Source organism: Gavialis gangeticus, unplaced genomic scaffold, assembly GCF_001723915.1.
Source record: "Gavialis gangeticus isolate Ggan-Ray unplaced genomic scaffold, GavGan_comp1, whole genome shotgun sequence".
Lineage (NCBI taxonomy): Eukaryota > Metazoa > Chordata > Crocodylia > Gavialidae > Gavialis > Gavialis gangeticus.
The window spans coordinates 83,623,259-83,644,173 of NW_017729031.1; the positions used below are offsets into that span (position 1 = coordinate 83,623,259).

A 20,915-nucleotide genomic window follows, 5' to 3' on the forward strand; every position below is an offset into this window, starting at 1 on the left:
ACAGTGATTTTTTCCCCCTGCTCCCTCCCCACCCCTCTATTCCACCCTATAGGACTCACTTATTAACCACCCAGGCTACTGTATTGATTTTATTGATGGGCAGTGCATGCCCCAGTTAATTTACTGAAAGAAGAAATATAAAACAATAAAAAGACCCCACACCAACATCAGTGCAACTACAATGTGCTTGACTGTTTCTGTCTTAATGATATTTCTGCACAAAACAGACCTTAATTTGCATACCCCTCTACCACCCTTGACAGAAGGTTCTATGAAGAAAAAGCAACGGTAGGATCCCTAGTCGTTCTACTTTAATGCATTATAATGTCCTGCCAAAAGCCAACTCCACAACAATAGAGCATCTTGCTCTATTGTTTTAATTGTGAGCAGATATATGGGCAGAGTCGATAGAAATTTATTGTAAACTGCAAAACAAACAAAGTAGGCTTTCCAATCTATACCATAGAACAGTTGTATTCAACCTGTGGTTGTGGACCCCTGGGAGTCTGCAAACTATGTCTAATGGGTCTGTGAATGATGACTACAATCAATCAAAAGTATGTGAATTTCCCACACTTACAATTCAAAGGGTTTCACACCTTCATTCAAAACTTTTTAGGGGTCCACAAGTGAAAAAAGGTTGAAAAGCACTGCATAGAAAACTGCATTGTTACTGATTTTGTTGACATATTGACAAAAGCTGTGAAGAGAGAATTGTATAACTTAGAAAGTCATAAATAATATTGACTATAGAGCTACCCAAAATACTCGTATGGAAAATAACCAGTTGGTAAGAAGTAATCTAATATACAGCTAAAAACATTTCATTTTATTGTGTGCAGTAAGTAAATGGAAGTGATGTCTGATTTTTTTCTCTCCATGATATATAGCAGTGGTGCTCAACCTTCTGGCTCCATGGGCCAGATGAGTAGGAGGGGGAAAGTCTGCAGGCTGAATCAAGCCTTTTGTGCCAGGTTTGGATGCAGCACCACCCGCATGTGCTGCGATTAGTTCTATGGGCCTGGCGCCACCCCCCTCCCACTGGGATTGGTCTCCAGGGTCATCCCCTCTAACCCTAGCATGCTAGGATTGGGTCGTGGGGGTCTGGCATCACTCTCTTTCAGCCTCCTAAACAGAAATTGGGCTGCCGCTGCTCAGCCCTGCATTCTGGGATCAGGAAGCCAGCATGCAGCGCCCAGGGTTCCCTGGGTCTGGAAGTTTGGCAGTGGAGGAGCAGTGTCATCACTCTCCTGCCGTCAAATTTCCAGACCAGTGGGGAGCCCCATGGGCTGGATGATACCAGGCTGCAGACTGGATCTGACCCATGAGCTGGGGGCTGAGCACCCCTGATATGTAGGCATATTTTGCCAAGTCTTTCTCAGGATCAGCACGTGGCTGTATATTTGTAAGCAGAGTAAGTGACTTTATAAAACAGAGACGTTAAATATCAGGTTTGAGCCCTGAAAGTTGTATAACAGTGAACCCTGTTTTATCAAGCAACCAGTCAAGAAATCCAAGAACAAAGGGGTAATGTAGACCCCATGGAAATTGATGGCAAATTCCCCATTGACTTCAGTGGAGACAGGATTTCACCTAAGGTGCTTTAATGGTAGTGACTACATAAAAGAGAGAGCAGAATACTGTCCAGAATGTTTGGAGGTAACTTGAGGCAGTCTTCTAAAACAGGGAAGCTGCCTTGCAAGGGAAGGCCTCTTCCACAAATGTTATTGCATTTAATTATAGGGACACTCAGCATTTGATAAGCCTGCTTTGGACAAAATGGCTGTAATAGGTAAACATTAAAATGTGTCAGTGCATCAATGCTCATGCTTGAGTAGAAGCAACTTGAAGACAGAGGAGACAAGTTTATACTTTCCTTTAGTCTGAAAGCTAATTCTTGCTGGCAAGTTAAAGAGGAAAATAGGTTATTCATGAAGACCATCCTTGTTGGGTTTCACTGCTGTAGGGGAGGATGAAATGCCCACAGTTTTGTAGCTCTGAAATCCAAACCAACAAACTCATCTGACTTCATGGAGGCATAAACAGAGTTCTTGTAAACTCTGCCACCCATCACCCCTGTGTGTTAAGAGGCATATTCAGAGGCAGACCTACAGCCTGTATCAAAATTGCCTCTCCCTGCACATGGGATCTATCATTTTTCTTTTAATTTCTTTATTTAAAAAGAATAGAAATGAAATGTAAAATAATACAATAAAGAAACATCCAAGTTTCACAATTTTCACCTCAGAAGTTCAGGCAATGCAGAAGCCAGTTCCCTTAGTAGCACTATTAGCTAAGCCACGCTGTATTTATGTGGCATTTTCTCTTTATTAAGTACACCTCTTCGTACTATACTACTGCTTCATTTTGAACGTAAAGGGAAACAGAAAATTTTCACTTTTCACATGCCTGACTATGTATAGGCATTATGTCATGCTCTGTCCTTCCAGTGTCTCCCAGGGGTTATTTCTAGTTCTCTCTATATCTTAATCTTTGGTGGTCAAAACAGAGGGCAGTGTTGGCATATCATCTCACACCAAATCTGAGGGAAGAGATCTGAGGTCCAGCTTTTTTACTGTGGTCCGGACGTCCTCCTCATGACTCCATATACACATCAAACATACTCTAATTGGAGCTCTGTATTTCTGCCTTGATCTGGGGTGCCCGCAAATGATTTTTTTTAGTGTTAAGCTTTTTTTTTTAAAAAATGTTTTCTCAAGTGATCTGCATCAAAAGAACATTCTGTCTGTCCTACTGACTTGGCACCCATGGCTATAATTTCTGAGCACTTCACAATCATTTTGATCTCAGAGCACCTCTTGTGACAGGGCAGTACTCTTATTACAGTTTTACAGAGGGAGAGCTGAGGCACACAAGAAGGCTGTGAGAGAGCAGGGAACTGAAACTGCTAAATCCCAGATTAGAGCCCCAGTCACTTGACCATCTTTCCTCTCTGCAGACCTGTGTGCTAAAACATTTCCCTTGGCTTATTTTTCAGGTCCACACCATCCAGTTGTGCTGTGGATTGCTGGTTCCTGTTCAGTGAAACACCCCAGCATGCCCTATTCTGGTGACACCACACTCTCCACAGAACAGCTCTGGAGCTTGAGGCCAGCCTATAGGGTAAGGTAAGCTAATATTTCTAATAATATAGCACCTTCATAAATGTGAAGACATAATTTATGTTCATAAGCTACATGAGATGGTTCAAGACCAACAATAACCAGGGGTTCAATATTATGAAGAATCTAGCCATCGTCTGTAACAGATCTATTACTATGTGCTGTCCACAGGTTCACGGTAGGTCTGTGCTGAGTCTGGAAGAACCAGTGAGATGTTTTCTGGGACTTCGTTGTGAGAGGAGGAAGTGTTCTGCAGAAGAACTGGATACTGTAGGCTGATGAAAATAGAGAGAGGTTTTTTTTTTTTTTATACTGCACAGTCTAGAGTGGGTCTATATCTATTTGAACATTTGGCAAATCATTATAGAACCCTCTGGTTTTATATTTTAATGTATGTTCAGGCCAGTTTAAATCATGTGTCCATTCTTTGGAAACATTGGCAAGTGGCAAAATATACTATTTTTCTTCCAGGATTTTCTGTTTCTCCTGCCTGTTCTAATTTCACCCCACATTGTTCATTTTCCACTGTATTGGTGGGAAGGGTCCGTTGTGAAATGATAAAGAGCTAAGCAGAGGAGTGCAAGATGGGGAAATTTCCATCAGTTGCTCTGCTTTTGTTACTAGAGTAGCAGATCAGCTATTGCTTTAGGCCAGTCTTTTGTCCAAATAATTGACAGCCACAAATGGACGGCAGGGCAAAATTTTCCATTAATGGGGAGGAGGTAGAGGCATCTCTGATTTTTATCTTTCCTTTTCTAAAAGGGAAAGAGAGCTCCATGAAGCAGAAATGTAACAACTGTAGACAAACTGACCTCTTGGTCTCAAATTCCTTTCATAAGCCTTCTTTTATAATGTAATGCCATGGGATACAACTGACCAGAGAGCCCCTCTCATTGGACAGTAGCTAAGCATAATACTGTGACAGAATAACTGTCTGTACATAGAAAGGGAAGACACCTTTACATCAGTGGGTAACAGTTTAAGAGGATTTACTTTTGTGTCTTTTTAAAGCAACAGGGGACCACCTACTAAACTCTAATGCAATAGAATCCCTGAAAGTAACTAGCTGATGATGTGTCTTCACATGCTCATGTGACTTCAGTACTCCCAGGCTAAGGTGAAATTCTGCCTTCTGTTTGGCCTGTAAGCAGACAAAGATTTGAATCTGGAAAAGATAAAGATAGTATGTTGTGCAGATCTGGCTGTACTCAGGTGATGGGAGTTTTGCTTAGAGTCTTGACACCTTTACAAGTTTGGGGAAGACCTGGGTGTTCCAGGGATTTTACAGAGGCAAGGATTGTAGAGGGAGGAGTCATTTTCTGGTTTCTAAAACAGTCATCTCTGCAAGTAGGGTCACTGTGGTGCAGGGTTTGTCCCTCTGGTTGGGGCTGGTATTTCTGTGAGGAAGCAGCCCCAAAGTCTCTTGCCCCAGCTTATTCTCAGGTTAGGTAAAGTGTGGTTCTACTCTCACAGACCTTAACTGCTTTCTTTCTCAGCAAGGGCTGCAACCCCTTCTTGTTTCTTTTTAGTGTTTTGATGCTTTTTAAGTGTTATGGCCCTCAGCTCATTTCCCCATCTTGCTTTTTTGTCCCATTTTTCTAAGATATTAATGGTGATGCTGAGAGAGGCTCTCAGGTCAGAGGCTGTAATCATTTTTAGGACGGATCAGGCTATCTTTGCTTGGAGATCCATATTGGAAGTGGGGGAAGGGGACTCTAGAGTGGTTAATGTTGGACTGAGATAAGCCTGGGAGCAAGTTCCAGGCACAGCTTTTCTGGGCTTCAGCTTCATATCTGTGAAATGGAGGCAGCAGGGTGCTAGCTACTAGCTAGTAGTGCATGGAGAGCAGCTTTGAGGCTAGCCATTCTACATGTTTTATCACTGCTTAGTTTTCATGCTGCATCAGTGGCAGTATTGAATGTGCTCCCCCAGCCCTTCTGCTGTAGGTGTGACATGGATTTTATTATGGTAGGTACCTACTGTTTAAGGGCTCTTTAGCAGAATAGTTACAGACTGTCCCTGTGATGCTAGAAACATGAGTTTGAGCCTTGCTTCAGACTCGTGCCAAAGGCTTAATCAACCCAGGTGTAAAAGGTCATTCATGCTGGGGAGTAGAAACTGGCAGTAGAAACTGGCCTGCTTTATTCTTGCTAGCCTTTGGAGGAGGAGCAACTGGGCTTGGGTGGATCTTTGTATTTTTTTGAGTTCCTGTGGAGCATTTAGGGATGCCATTGTTGGAGGTGCAAGAACAGAATTTCTTGTGAGGCTACAGATATAACAAACAGCTTGACCTGAAACAAGAAAGCAGGAAAGCTGAGCATCCGGGACAGAGTTCTCTCTGAAGTAGAAAGCCAACATAAACCTTATACCACTTCAGTGCCATTCAACCCTTTAAAAGAAAGGAGTACCCATAGAGTTGACATGTGGGAGATGACTGGAAATTAGTGCAGGGAAGAAAAGGTTAAGAGAAAGGAGGAGACACATAATGGGGACGAGGAGAAAAGAGGAGATTGAGGGGAGGTCAACAAAATGCAAGAGACAATGGTGGTCATAAAAGCAGCAGATCTCCCTATGACAGCAGTGCTAATATGATGAACACACATAGAATAAAAGTTTAGTTGCTGTCTAAAAGCCACTGGCTTACTTTGATTTTTAGTTCAAACCTTCCACTTACCTCATGGAGTACAGCTGCAGCATATTTTATAGATTGTACCCCTTACCCACAACTAACCTACAGCACTTCCAGGTAAGTCTCAGCTAACTCATTTTCATTGAAATCACTATCTTAGCCAGTCAGCTACCAGGCAAATAGAGAAACATCCAGGCTGTAGTGAATTAAGGTCTAGTTGGGGACCAGATCCTACTGATTCATCTTCCCACTCTGTGCCATCTCCTGTCAATCCTTCTGATATTCTTCTTTTGATTCTGACACACATTTCAGTATCTAACCTTAGAGAATACACTTTCTTCTAACAATTATATTTATATGTATAAAATCACATGATTGCTATATCACCATAGCATCATACGGAGATGTACCGCATGGCTACAGCGACATAGGGTGATGTGTAGACATGCCTGAGATGTTGAAACATATGGGACTATACACAGTTGCTACACAAGCTCCTATGACACAAACCTGAAGTGCTGTTGTCAGAAAATGTACGGTGGTGTTTGGTTTAAATGAGTAATGTGTATATATATGTTCATTTGTGATTAGAAAAGAAAACTGGAGCAAAAGATTCAAAAGAATTCCATTGTGCTGATATCCCTATTGAAACTTGGCTTTGCTTTTTGCAAAACCTAGTATAAAACTTGCAAAAAAAGCCAGATAGCTTTCATTTTGCCAAAATTCACTCTAACATTTGCATGGGAAAAGTATCATCTTCCTTACTGTGGAAGCAACCTGAATGGAAACAGAGGCAACAATGGAAGCAGGTCTTGGAAGAAGCTATTTGTGTTCCAGTCTGGTCAGCATGGCATAATTAATAATTGCTAATTTCAGAATTGCCTCTGTTGCAGCTATAAAACAGAACAGGCAATTGAGTAATCAGATGCAGCAGGGTGTGCTCATTAGAAAATGCTTCTTGTTGGCTTTGTAATACTCTGCTATACTCAAACCAGAGTCTGATTGTACAAAGTTGATATAGTTTCAAATAGATAGCCACACTATTTAAATTTAATGATGGACTAATATGATTGCTAGGCTTTTCAAAAATCATAACGGGATATTCATGTTGGCAATGGAATGGGGGTCTGGACAAGGCCAGTATCCTAGTTCAGTTTCACTTTAATTCTCAATTGGCCCTCCCTTTGGTCTTCTTCATGGAGTGAATTTTATCCTTTTGAACTTCTAAATATGCTCTAGCTTGGTGGATCTGATGTGCACCAAGAGGCTGTAAGGTGAGAAGAGGGCCCCAATCCTGTAAAAATATTAGAATTCATTCTACCCAGGTTGCAACTTCCTTCTGGGTTGAAAAACATGGGGCTTTGGAGGAACAGTAGAGCACACTGTTGCTGAGCACTAAAGCTGAATGTTCAGGAGTCTGATGATTTAGAAATCAGCTATTCTCAGAATAATCTCTGGAGATGGCCATGGGAGGGAATATTAACAAGGTTCTACTGTCACCATTTCCTGTATATCTTACTTCTCACTCCTCCTTCAGATAGTACTGTCTCTTCTCTTTCCTGCCACAATTTTGCCAGGACTGCTATGGAAATCCAGAGACTTGCATTAGAGCACACCGATTCATTCAGCTGATCCAGTACCCACTAGTAGATGGCAAAGTTCCTATTACTGTACATGGTGCAGAATCTGTCCCCAGGGAAGCACGTTCTTCCTTACCTACCCACCAGACCAATAGCCAATATCAAGAGACTGGGGGAGTGTGTGCAGCAGAATTGGATAATTGTATGTATTTATTGATGTGGAAAGACTGAATAGGTGACTGAACAAAAACAGGATGGGAGGAGTGAGATAAAGGGAGAAAAATGGTGACTGAACTGACTGCTATTTCTGCCTGTTAGTCTGCTGGTTTCTGGCAAGTCAGTGAAAACAAAGTACCAGGAAAATTACTTGTTGCAGCTACAAAAGGAATGGCAAAATTCATGCACAACTTAAATATCTTTTCTACGATCCTAATAAGCAAGGACAGGGATGGGCATATGCAAAGGAATCAACTCAGACCCATAGGATGTGGCCTTGAGAGCAAGGGTTGGACAACCCTTCAGTATCCAGGATATCCTGAACCCTTCAGCAGCCAGGTACTGGTTGATGCCAAGCTGGTATCTTACCCTCCTCCTGCACTGCCAGTCAGTTGACACAGAACTGCTCTTCCATCAGCGGGTCAGCCCGATTATAGGCAGTCTGGTATATGTTGCCATTTGAGTCTCCAATCACTGGGAGGGAGATTGGCATATTTTAGCTAAGAAAAACAGCCACCTATCTAAACCTTTTCTATTAATAGCTCATCTGTGGTTCTTAAAGGTAACATTCAAGAAAATGGGGCAGTAATGCAAACACACTTCTGTTCTGTGATTACATTCCCAGGCCTACATATTTTATGAAATACCATTAAAATGTATCATATATGCTAGCAAAACTATCAGGAGTAAAATGCTTTTTTCCTTTTTTTTTATGCTAAGGAAAATCTCTGTCCTTTCACTGTCGCAGATGTCTTACTTTCTCTCCTGTCCCAAACTCTGACTCAGCCATGGACTTCATTGAGGAGACGCAGAGGGGGATGCAACATCTAGTACCCCTGCAAAATCTCCACTTTTTTAGGGTTGGGAGAACTTAATTGAGAGAGCAACAGTGATTTCTAAACCTGCTGACTGACCCAGATAGGTCTATCCCAAACAGGGAAATCACCTTGCATTTTATCTTCTTAAAGCCACCATTTTCTGAAAAGCAAACAAAGAAGGTGTTTGTCGTATTAGAAACTGAGAAATGGAATCTGCATGCAAGTTGAAATGAATGCTGGATGGTAGTTCATTTGAAATACAACTGCAAAGATATTTTAAAGGGTACATGGAAAGCAAAGGGTCCCCTGTTCTGCACCTGGATTTCACCAGGAAATAGCTTTTATCCTTTCTTGTACTGGTCTGGTACAAATGCCACATCTGTGCTTGGGACTGGGACTCACAGGGTGTTATTAATGTGCCAGTTTGGAAGGACAAAGCTTTGAGCTCTGAAAGGAGAATGTTTCTATGAAAAATATGTTGGTAGCATATGTATTGTCTAATTCTGCTAATACTCTTAAGGGAAAGTGAGGGGAAAGGGAATATTCCATTGACACCAAATGATTCCATAATTTGACCATTCTGCTTAATGTGAACTTGAAGGTGAAATGGTAAAGTTAATTGCATTGATCCAGGAAGTGGATTATTTGTGCAGTGCCCTGCCCTGCGGGGAAACAGACACCCTGAACATTTGTTCCCTTTCTCGCCATTGTTTCCTGCTTCCCCTTCATGCCCTTCTGAAGCAATTAGTCAGAAAGGCTGATCTACAACAGCACCCCCACAGTGTAAACATGGCTAACCTTGCTGGGGGCTATGGAGAAGTTAACATATAGGGCAGTGCAAAGAGATGGAAATGTTAGTGGTGTCCATTGTGTTCCACGGTTAGTGGTCCTACTTCCCAGCCACTGAAGTTTCTCCTGCTCTGGTAAGCTTGTTATTTGCTTACTGTAATGTATTGGCTTGTCCATTTATGCATATCCATTTTAAAGGCAAACACTTTGTGCTGAGAATACATTATTTTGTTTTGGCTACTGAAAATATTAATCTGCTTGCCTCTTTGACATAATGAAAATGCTACTCTGTATTCCTGGAAGCACATTGAACGCAGATAGTGATGCTTTATGTTAAACCCCAGCTAATCACTAATGTTCAAGAACTCAGACATGGTAACAGACAATGACTGGTAGTGTGTAAATTCCGCCTGATTTGGGGAGCATATTTTAGCTTGAAGTATCCTCACAAATGATTTCAGTGGGCCTTTAGATAAAATTCCATATAATCTGAGAAAGTATTTCTTTTGAGAAAGTAAAGAATATAACAGACAAAATATGAGCACAACCTGGAAGTCCAAAACCTGATATAAGTATGTATCATTTTCTCCAGATTCACCTTTTATAAACTGGATGCTGATAAAATTTGCCATAAACATTGTAACTCCTCCCTCAGGTGTCTTTGTTGCGTTATCTAAAGATTTTCTGTTCTTGAAAATAACCGGCCCTTTCAACTGAAGTATTTGCCTCGTCTGATCTTTTAATCGGGCTTACTTTGAGGGAGGAACCTAATTTTTTTGTGTATGTTTATATCTTTACTTAGAAAATATAGTTTGAAACCAGATTTAAATGAATGCTATTAATGGAGGGATGGTATGGATGAAGTGGAAATGTGCAGATGCTGCACCTTCCTGAATTGGGTTAACTTTGGCTAAATGGCCCATTTGTTTTTAATTCTGAGTTAGCATAATAGCCCCGTGACTAATATTTTATTGCTACTATAATACCATTGCATGAACCTTGGCAGAATGGCAGTATTAAATGTGCTGACTGGGTTTCACAGCGCTGCTGGTATAAATTCTCTTTCCTCCCTTTGAGAACCAATGATTTTGCAATATGACTGACACAATAAAATTAACTGGAATAGCTTCAGAATAAATATTGAATCAGGCTTGATGTGCTATTTTAACTACTGTTGCCTTCCATGTAAGCTGTATCTACTCCTTCTGTGTTTTCCCATAAGCAAAGCTGCTCCCCTGGTAATTTCATGGAATGATTACTTGCTTTCATTTGTGACAGAATGGCACAAAAACTCAAAACTACCAATGAGTTGAAGTGGTGCACTTAAGTGTTGTATTTATAGGACCCTGTGACACATCCTACCAGAGAATAGAATTGTCCCTTTCTTAAATAGGTATGAGCTTTTGAAAAAAAGAAAGAGAAAAATAAATTGCACATCTTAAGCTGCAGCTTTAGACCCAAAGCTAGTATGTAAAAGCAATGAGAAAAGAATTAGGACCTCATCTGTCATCTGCCAAGTCAATAACAGCTTGGTGACCCTACAAAAGCAGGATGGGATATATAGACAGCATGACGGTATGGGGCATCTGCTTGTAACTCAGCAGACCTGGAATTTGAACCATGGCAGCCGGTGCTAGGGGAAAAATAGCCTGGAATTCTCCATTTCTCCAGATTGTTTGGCAGTTGTATTGTTCAGCATGATTAGCAAGTGGAAGTGAGTGGAATTTTCAGATGGATTATTTATTTGCTAAAAATTCTGATTTAGGGCAACCAAAGTTAGTTGTCAAATTGAGGCAAATTTGGTGAATAATTTTGCCTGAAAAAAATGGGGGAGGGGGAGTTGAAAATGTCAAAAAATGAAATATTTCTAAAAGAAACACTTTAAATTTTCATTTCAAAACAATGTCTTGAAACAATGAGCTAAGATCATTTAACATTTATTTAAAAAAATAGTTACAACACTCTTCCCATCACAAAACGGCAAAGTACCTACAATGAAATGTTTGGTTGATTCAAAATGACTTGTTTGTTTTGTTTTTTTTCAGTGAAAAAATGAAAGCTTTTCATTGTAGAGCAGTGAGAAAGGGAGTGAAAGAAAGAGAAAGAAATTAGTCCTTGACAGGTCTACAAGCACCTCTAGGTCTCTGCTCTGCAGAGTTCTTGAGCTTGGAATAGTCTCAGCTCTTGTGCATTACTATTTAATGGGCATTAGCAAAGCTCTTTTGGGCTTTGTACTTACACCATGAGGGAGTGAAAGCCACGTTAGTGCTTTCATAGTTATGAACAGCTACATTTAATCACTTTAAAAAAGGGTTCTGAAGGAATGTATTTTGCATTTCTGCAGTTTCTACCCTTTTATTAAGTATAACAAAGTTATATTCAGGTTACAGGGGGAGCAAAAGTCACATCAGCTCCATTCTTTCCTCTTTTACAGCTTTTATATTTGATATAATGGTATGTGCAGGCAAATAGAGATAACACTTTGTATAGGAGTTTTTAAGCAGTAAAAGAGATGACTAGAGAATAAGCATTATCCTAGACAAATCTTGCCAGCCCTTAATATTTGTCATTCCATGAATTATTGGTGGTGTGAAAGGACAGCTCACATATGGTGATGTTACAACCTTTCTTGCTAAGGGCAGGTTGGTGAAGGCACCAGGGTTATCCTCTGGGCTTTTTGTGTTCTAACTGGACGCCCAGTCAGGATAGCTGTTTGTTACCAGAAGGCCAGAGAACTCTGAGCTAAGACATCGGCAGCCGACATTACAGGGTTCCTGTTTACCCTGTATTCTTGAGATACAGGATAAGCATGAACTGTATGTGCCAGCAGTAAAGACTTAGCTGGCTGTATTTCTGGTGGTGACATTTTATGACAATGCTGCTGTAAGGAAGGGCATATTTTGAATCTTGCTTTCTAGCTGTTGGACATGAACATGATTTTTTACCATGGGAATAAATCTCCACTCTGTCTTTTAGGCCCAAATTGTGGGCCTGAAGTGCAGAAAAAGAGCATTTCAATGGCTGCAAATAAATGTTGTTATGAAAAGGTGATGACACAGGATTTAAAGCAGCTGGCAGATGCTGGTATGAGCATCAGCCCTCTCTGCAAATAGGACTTGAAACTATTTAAGGACTCTTCTGCAAGGTTGGCATGGACTTGGGTAGGAGATGTCACTCCCTGGAATAAAATTGTAGTGCCTAGTGGGTGCTAGATGTCTTGGGGGGAGGAGGGGGATGCAGTACGTGTTTGTAGTTATTAGAAATGATATCATCAATATCATTGAAGTAAGTAACATGATCAGTATTACTGGAGTCTATCAGACAGTGATAAATTGATAACCCCTCCAAATGAGCTTGTAGATATAGCATTTCTTTAGCAGGGTAAGAAACAATTGGAGAACAAGTACTCTGTAAACAAGCTACTGGCTGCAGCACTTCATTCTAGACTCCTGATCTGGTACTAAGGATGGAGCACAGATTCCAGAAATAGCCAATGTGCATATCTAAACAAAGCACTACAGGATGAAGTCTACATCAGTTTTTCAGGTCCAAGAAAGGCTGGCTTATGCCAGCTTTAAATGAAAGCCAGTCATCTGTCAGTTTTTAGTAGAATCTGCAAGAAAATACCTTCTCAAATAGAAGTTATCCAAATGCTTTCACTGCATCAGGGATAAACTGTGCTTCACCCTTTAACTGGCATTATATTGGTGCTTCCATCACATGCAGGTAGTAAACTGTATAGGATTACTATATCTCCAACTCCTAGGGGAGGGCGGGGAAGGCATGGGATGGGGGCCCTTGCCTTCATTCCTGTAAGATATCCAGTGGATAGCTACAGTGGGTACGGACTCATTGCACTTTTCCGCTTCCCCAGAGTGGCTGGGTGACTAAGAATGAAGGTTTTGATTCCCAGAAGTGTAGCACCTTATGGGCTGTTCCAGGGCAGCATGATGATGCAGTGCCCTAGCAAAGTACTACATTATAATATTGCACCTGATCCTTATCAAAGCAGTGGTGGTGCACTCTGTTTGCTTATGCCAGATATAGGGAACAGGAGGATGCCTGTCACAGGCCGATGCATCAGAGGACACTTATTGTTACCAGCTGCAGTGTGGCCACCTGCATTGGTAATTGCAGAGAGCAACCCATGGTATCAGTTGCAGGATCATGTCCCCTGCAGAACATCAAAAGCTATATAAGACTTGACTTCTCTGGACCAATCAGGGAAAAAAAAATCTTGCAGGTCCCTTACATCTGCCTGGGATTCCTGCCTTGGTCAGATTGCAGAGCTAGGGATATGAAGATGAGCCCTGGTGCAGGTCCACCTGGCACTTTAGAAGTGGAATCAGACTGCGTGAGCATCTGCTTATTTCCATCCCTTGCTGACCTCAGGGTGTGTGTGTGTTTGGGCTCCCTTCATTCACTGGCATTGCTAGCATTGGCTGCTCCGCAACTGCTGCTTGGAATTTAGCAATGAAGAACTTTCAGCAAAGGGCGGAACTTGAAAACACTTCTGTATGATGCTCTTTGGCCATTAAAGCCATACTGAAAGTGAAAGGCCTTTTTCTTTCTTTTTTAATACCCAACATTTTCTTACCTTCCCTGTTCTGTTAGCAAGTTTGACTGGTAGAAGGTGCATGTTAGAAGTGTACAACATCACATACAGAGATAGATTTAATATTTCCTAGGGAAAACCTCTGCAGGACAAGAATGAAATCTATTTGCTTACCTAATGATTGTACTACAGCAGGTGCCCCTAATGAAAGGATGAGTGCATCTTTAACCCAGTAACCAGTCCTGAGAAGCGTGCCAGGGGGAGGGGAGGCCATACTGTGTGATTAATGGGGAAATCTGTATGTGACATGCTAAGCTGTCTTGCAAGGGACTGCACCAGTTCAACAGAAATAAAGTCTCCTTTTGCTACCATGACTGAAATCAGCAGAAAACTTCAGAGAGAAGCCAGGCGCTGCAAAGGAAAACACCAAGCAACAAAAAATACATGGGAATGGTTTCCCCAGCTTGAGGCACTGCTAGATGCCATGCAGTTGGCTGCACTCTTGACTAGATGCCACAGTCTGAAGGCTTATTGGCTCCTTAGGCAAGCACTAGAATGCATCTCTAGGTATTACCTGGTACATACAGAAGCAGGAGCTTTCTTGTCTGTGGGAGGAGGATGAGTGCTGTTGCAATACATGAACTGGGGCTTAAACAGGGAGCCAGAGAACATCTGCTAGGTGCAGAAGGGAAAGAAGCATCCCTGTTTCCCTCTGTCAGTACACTGGTGCCTCCCTTCTGACCACTAGCCTCACTGTTCCCTCTTGTGCCTTCTCCCCCCTGCCTTGGGATGTTCATCTCTTACTTGTCCTTCTCCTCCTTCCTCATAATGCCACCTTTTAGCAGCCTCCACTATGGTGAATACTCACTGGTTATGGGCACATTCAGTTCTATAACTAACTGCATTAGTTCATGCTCTAGCATTTACCTAAGCTCCTAGAGGTTAGATGATGAGGTCTGGTCTGAATTAGTTTTAAATGGAAGGAAAAAAAGGGCAGAATTTTAAGCTGGAAGAAATTCAATGTGCATCTGTTGCACAAGGTACTTAGGTCTCCTTGTTCAGAAAGCCTGGGGTGGAGGGAGGAAGAGGGGAATCGGCATTAAGGAGCCTTCCATCCTTGTGTGTGCAATTACTGGCCTCCCTGTACAGAAGGTATTAACTGCTATGCCACCTTAGCAGCTGGATGGAGAATGGGAAGGCAGAGACAGCACAGAAATAGCTTCCCATTATGGGCTGACTTACAGAGCTGGAGGGAGTCTGTTGCACCTGTCAAAGGGATGATGAAAACTGCATTTTCTGAAGTATGAATGGGGACCTACAAGAGACCTGTACTCTCACAGGTTTACCAGGGTAAAATAGCTGTCTTGCCATTTTGGACCAGGCCAGGACTAAGTGCTACAACATGCCCTTCTGGCTTTACTAAAGCTAGTGGAGCTGTCAGCTTACCCCCCCCAGTGTAATTAACACATGCATATAATCTCAGGGTTGCTGGCTCTCTGTTATCATGTTTTTTTTCTGTGATATTTGGGACTTTGTGAAAGCTCTAGCTGCTAGAGTGATGTGACTATATCAGAATTTAAGAGTTTTTTTTTTTTCTAAAGGATTCTAACCTTTTCAGCTGTGGAGTAAGGTTTTGCAAACGTTTGTTGCAGGTCCAAAAACAGAAGGAGAAAACATTCAACCCCCAAAATTTATTTTTGAAAATATTTAGATTTGTAAACGAGTCTCCTGATATTTAGGTCTGACTCCTGAACATTTAGAGTTGGCAACAATTTCTAAAACATGTCAGAATACAGCCTCCTAATCTTTAACTTCCTCTTCCCTGCTCATTGCATCTTCCATGGCAAGGGACTTTGTCTGAATGTGAACGTTTTGAACTTTCTTCATCTTTCTCAGAAATTGCAGCATTTCTCAGTCATTCAGGTGTCTCCTTTTTCAAAGTGTAAGAAACAATTTAAAGAATATTACAACCTCCTTCCAACTTTTACTTTACTTTTATGATAAATGTGTATTGATGATAGCAATGATAACTCATTATATTTGTGTGTGTGTTGGAATGTTTGCAGCGGATACTTGACCTTGTACCTTACTGGATCTTGTAAGATTGGGGCACGTGAGGAGTGGGGGAATGTTTGTTTTATAATAAAATAATAATAACATTTCAGTGCCTTGTGACCCCTTTCATGATGTCCTTTCATGATGCTTCTGGATTGCTGTGCAAAGTCCCTCACGAGAAACACTGTTTTGGGGTCTGGAGGATTAAGGATTCTACTCACCCCCTTCTTTTGTTGAAGTGCCTGATTTCTCCGTTTTCTATATTTCAGCATAGCTGATCACTCGGGGTGGGTATTACAGAAGGTTCAGTTTAAGCACATTATTATACTATTCTCTCTTTCTTGTGAAGACCTCTTGAGCAGGCTTCCAAGAAGCTGCCTAAATAAGCCTTTTAGAAATTGGAGGGATCTACTCTTCAAATATTTAATTTGCCATACTTAATAGACAAATATCACTGTGTAAGACTGCTATCTGCTTAATACTGAAGCTCTTTTCTCACTCGTGTTGGAAGCCCTAGCTGGTTCATCCTCATGGCCTCAAGGCAACCTGATTTGTTCAGTGGCCTTTTTTTTTTTTAAAGCCATTGAAATGACAAAAACATCGGCGTTGGGCGCATCCCACTTCAAGTAAACCAAGGGATTTGGGAAAAATAGGTCACATGGTTTTTGTTCCATGTCACATGATTTCCATCCTGAGGCCAATCAGGTTTTGAGCCCTCTGTGCTTTACAACAAAATATCACTGTATTTTTTTTCCCTTAGCATTTTCCATCTTTTCCAAACGGGAAAAGAGTGACCATCTGTCTGAACCCACATCAAACCAAATAATTTCTAAAGCAGCTTGTTTGGAGGTAAGAAGATTTAAAAAGATTGTATTGGTGGAAAACCACTGCTGTAAATAACTCCTGCAAATATTAATTAGTGGGGAGGCATGAAATAAAAATGTACCTTTAGATCTCAAATGTGATAAAAGAGCTTTGAAGTCTTTTAAGAACCTTCTTAAGTGAACCACTTAAGACGTTTTCTTCATAGATTATTTAAAAACTTATGGTAAGACAGATATGGCAGTATGGGTTTAGATGTGGCTACTACGTTAAAAGGAACAAGATGAGTAGAAAATTAGCTACTAGAACAATTTAGGGAATTTATCTTTATAGATCTGTTGTGAAAACAACTTGGATATAGAAAATATTTATTGTTTTTACTTATGAAAATAAATGAGATTCTATACAAAACACATGTTATCAAATGTTTTACTTTAAAAGCAATAATGTAACAGGGTATTAAAATGACAATTCCCACTCTTAAATTAGAAATAATTAAACAGACTTGATGCTTATTATTTAAAGTACATACCTTGTGTATCATTTTTAATACAGGTGCGTGGAGAACAAATAGCCCAGAAATAGAATTAGCGATAAAAAGGTTTTAAAAATATGAATGATAAAAATTAAAAAATGCATTTCGTTATAACAATAGAATAAGAATCAGAACACACATATTGTCAATATAACATCTTTTTATCTCCTGTGAATTAAAAATATTTGGCTTACAAATTTTGGCAAGTATTTCAAAATTATAAGATCTTTACATTGTAGCCATTTGCCTGCTTGTATTTCTTTTCAAACAGTGAAGGAAAATATTAGGCTTTTGGAGGAAGGATGCATTTCATTATCAAGTAATGTTTTTTCTCTTAAGTATGTCCTGATTTATGATTTAAAATGTGCATTAGCTGAAGTATTTCCAATACTAATATGTTTGTTCTTCCTCAGTTTTCTTTTGATAAGTAATTTTTTATTACAGTTTCAATGAATTAGATATTTCTATTTAAAAACAAAAGTTGAGTCGATGAATACAATTTAAAAAATATAAGATAGCATTTCTGTGTTACAGACATCTTTTAGACAGTTGATTGCAGATGGTTTTCTTGCAATTCAAGTCCTCTATGGTAAATCATTTAATTTTAACATGAGCTGTCATTCACAGTCATGTATAGTCTGAAAATAGCCCAGAAATACTGTATCTAGAACATGGTAACTAAAATCCAGCGGCAGTAAATAATTTTATAGACCCATATATGAAAGAGAACATTATCTTGCCTTTCCATACTGGAGAAATCCTGGAAAGCTTTAGCTTTGGAGTAATATCTTGTGTTCTGTTTATAAGACTAACAATAATAAGAAATTTCGGTATTCTGATTTAATTATTTATTTTAAAATATTATTTGACTAAGGAATACATTTATTTTCTTAGAAATATTTTCTTAGTTTCAAAATATTTTTGTCATCTGGCTAGCTATTCTTAAAATATTCTTATGGAGACCTGGTTTTAGCAATGTGAAATGGAAACAAAAAATCCTTTAAATGGTTTCAAGACCAGTCTAGGGTTTTTATTGGTTGTAAGGGGGAGATGGACCTCTTATACTTATATTTCTGTGGAAACCATATAGTTTTGAATCTAGAAATGTGTTCATATTAACATTTATCTTACAAAATAGATGTTAAAAAGTATATCCTGAAGTCATGTAGGCTGAAATTCTGAATGGGCAGAATGTGAAATACTCCGAATTGTCAGTGCAAAAAAATAAAAGTATATATTAAATGATATAATGTCTTTAAATAATAGTATTTATTATTACTGAAGCCTTAAGTAAGGGCCTCAATAATAATTTTTGGATATCTATGTGGCTCATGGTAAAGAAGTGAAACTGCAGCTCTGAGTGATACGACATTTCTTTTTTCTTTAAAAAATATGGCATCCCTCTTGTTCCTGTAAATAAAATTGCAGATGCATCTGAATGAGGTGGCATTTGTCTTATGCAGAAAAATATGGCACGGTGTAGTCTCGGGATATGTACATTACCCAAATCATTAGGATTATGTGTCCAAATAGCATAAAATGTTAACATGCTAATTGCTACAATAGAGTCTCTATTGCTTTATCACCACAGCTCTAGCTACTAGAACAGTTCATTTTCCATGGCATGTATATCAAAGTTTGTTTATTTGTCAATGAAGCATTTCATTGATAATGAAATTCAATAAGGCATACTAGCCCCACTGGAACTATATGGTAAACCAAAATGCATATTTTTTCTAGGCTATTAATTTAAAAAATACAGTTTGTTTCCAGTTTGTTGAGCATAGGATGCGATTAGCTGATGATGGGGTTTTTGGCATTTGCTTTTGCTGGGAGGGCACAAAAGGAAGCTTTACATGCACATGATGTTGATTTGGACATGCTCCTGTTGTGTGTTACTGTCCAGTTCCTTGACAGCATAAAGGATACTTTTTGACAAAATACAGCAATATTTAATGGTTAAAGACCATGATTCCACCAATATCAAGCACTAGAATGGAATTAAGGAGCTGTTAATATAGTATACCTAGTAAACACCACCCTTCTTCTCTCACATGCTTACAATGGCATATTGCACCAAAAGCAGCTTGAATATACAAGGTACCATCTAGCTGCCTTTTAAAAAGGGGATTCTTGGGAGAAATTCCACCTTCCATATACACTGATGCACTCCACGGGTACAGCTTGCTCTTTCCCAGTGTGCATGAGGTGGGGCGGTAGCACCATCTCTCCCACCAACCTCACTTACCAGTGGATCTCTTTGCCATAGGAGTATAGCAAGGGGTCAGTCGGACAAGGGACTGTAAATATGTATGCCCCTCCATATGAGGAAGTCCTGCACAAGGCCCAGGGATAATATTTGCTCCCATTCCTGCAAATACTTAAACAAAGGTGCAGCTTCATTCACATGAGTAATCCTGTTACTGCCAGAAGGACTCGCATAAACAGTTACACACATGCTTAAATGTTTTCAGGATTGGGATCTTACTCATTAATATCCAGCGGCTTGATCCTGAAATCTTTCTTCAGGTTAGGAATGCCATTAACTTCAGTTAGGTGCTTTCATGAAAAAGGGTTGCAGGATCAGGCCCCAAATCAGGCTTGGCATGAATAGAAAACACTATGAATTAGCCAGACCAATAATTCCACCATTGAACAGACTGTTGCTCTGGAAGTGAGCTACAATGGGTCCCCTATTGCTGGGCAGGCCATGATTCCCCATGCAGCCAAAATCTGGCAGATTTTGCAAAGACTAACTACTCATTGGTGTATTTTGCTCAGTGTTTAGACCTGAGGTTATATAGGACCCACTACAGGAGAAAGGAAAGAGGAAAACAAAATCTTCCCTTGATTTTAATCTAGGCTGAGATTTAGCTGAAGTGAAAACAGATCTGGAGTGACAGTTTTAGAGCCTGCTGTCATGGTCTGAACAGAGTGTGCTCGGCACATATATCTTCAGCAGCTGAGGGGCGCATAATGACTCCCTCGATGCATTGTCCTTGCCAGTAAAACACATACATGTTGGTGGCCCAAAGAGCTACCACCGGTTAGATGACTTCATATTATCCTGAATGCTAACCTTTGTCTTGGAAATTCAGTGAGTGCTTCCCATAATGGAGCTCAGTACATGGTCCAGGCAATACCAGCCCCAGGAATTACAAGCAGACTTCCTGAAGGGCTTTCTCCATCTCTGAAAGACCAGACTGTGGTAGTATATTTAGTGTCCCCTTCATACAGTTTTTTTTTTTTTAAAAAATTAGCAGAAAGAACAAATTAATAAAAATGGGGTCATGTATTTTTAAACTGACCAGGTGTTTTTCTACAGCGTAGGCTGCCTGGCACTGGGCTATAATGAAGTTTGAACCAATCCGTATCTCTAAATCTGTATTTTTTCCACTAAAATTAGACCAGAAGAAAAACCCAAAAACAAAATTCTGTTTTGCTGTTGAGCCCTGATGACCCAGCATCATCCAGACACCACTTTGTCCAAACTGCACAAACCAATCCTTCTTAGTCATTCCTTTCATAGTTAGGAATGTAGTAAATGACCCCATTGCAAATGTGCACTTTGCTTCTGCTCTTCTGTTCTTATAATTAGATGCTCAGCCTTCAATCTGTCCCCTTTGTGGTCCATATGGAGTGGGATCCAGTTTATCTGGCCAGTTGAAGACCCCATTGGTAGATAGGAATTCTCAACTAGCACAGGACTATATCCTGCCCCAGCTTCCCCCTTGGTCCAGGCACAGGACATGCATCAGAAAAGGAATTGATGTGGTGGGGCATAAAGCAGCAAT

The 20,915-nt window shown here is 40.2% G+C and overlaps 1 protein-coding gene across 36 annotated transcripts in view; it reads left to right on the forward strand.

Annotated features, from left to right (window-relative positions):
• PCBP3 (poly(rC) binding protein 3) overlaps positions 1–20,915 on the forward strand; it is a 293,840-nt gene that overhangs the window by 123,938 nt on the left and 148,987 nt on the right. For 31 of the 36 annotated variants that reach the window (XM_019523272.1, XM_019523269.1, XM_019523265.1 and 28 more), the window contains one exon: positions 2,999–3,123. In XM_019523272.1, coding sequence (XP_019378817.1) covers positions 3,058–3,123 — 66 coding nt within the window. In that variant the 5' untranslated portion in view covers positions 2,999–3,057. Of the gene's footprint in view, positions 1–2,998; positions 3,129–16,524; positions 16,614–20,915 lie in introns of those variants that run through there. The other 5 variants (XM_019523249.1, XM_019523247.1, XM_019523250.1 and 2 more) reach the window with 5 other exon arrangements.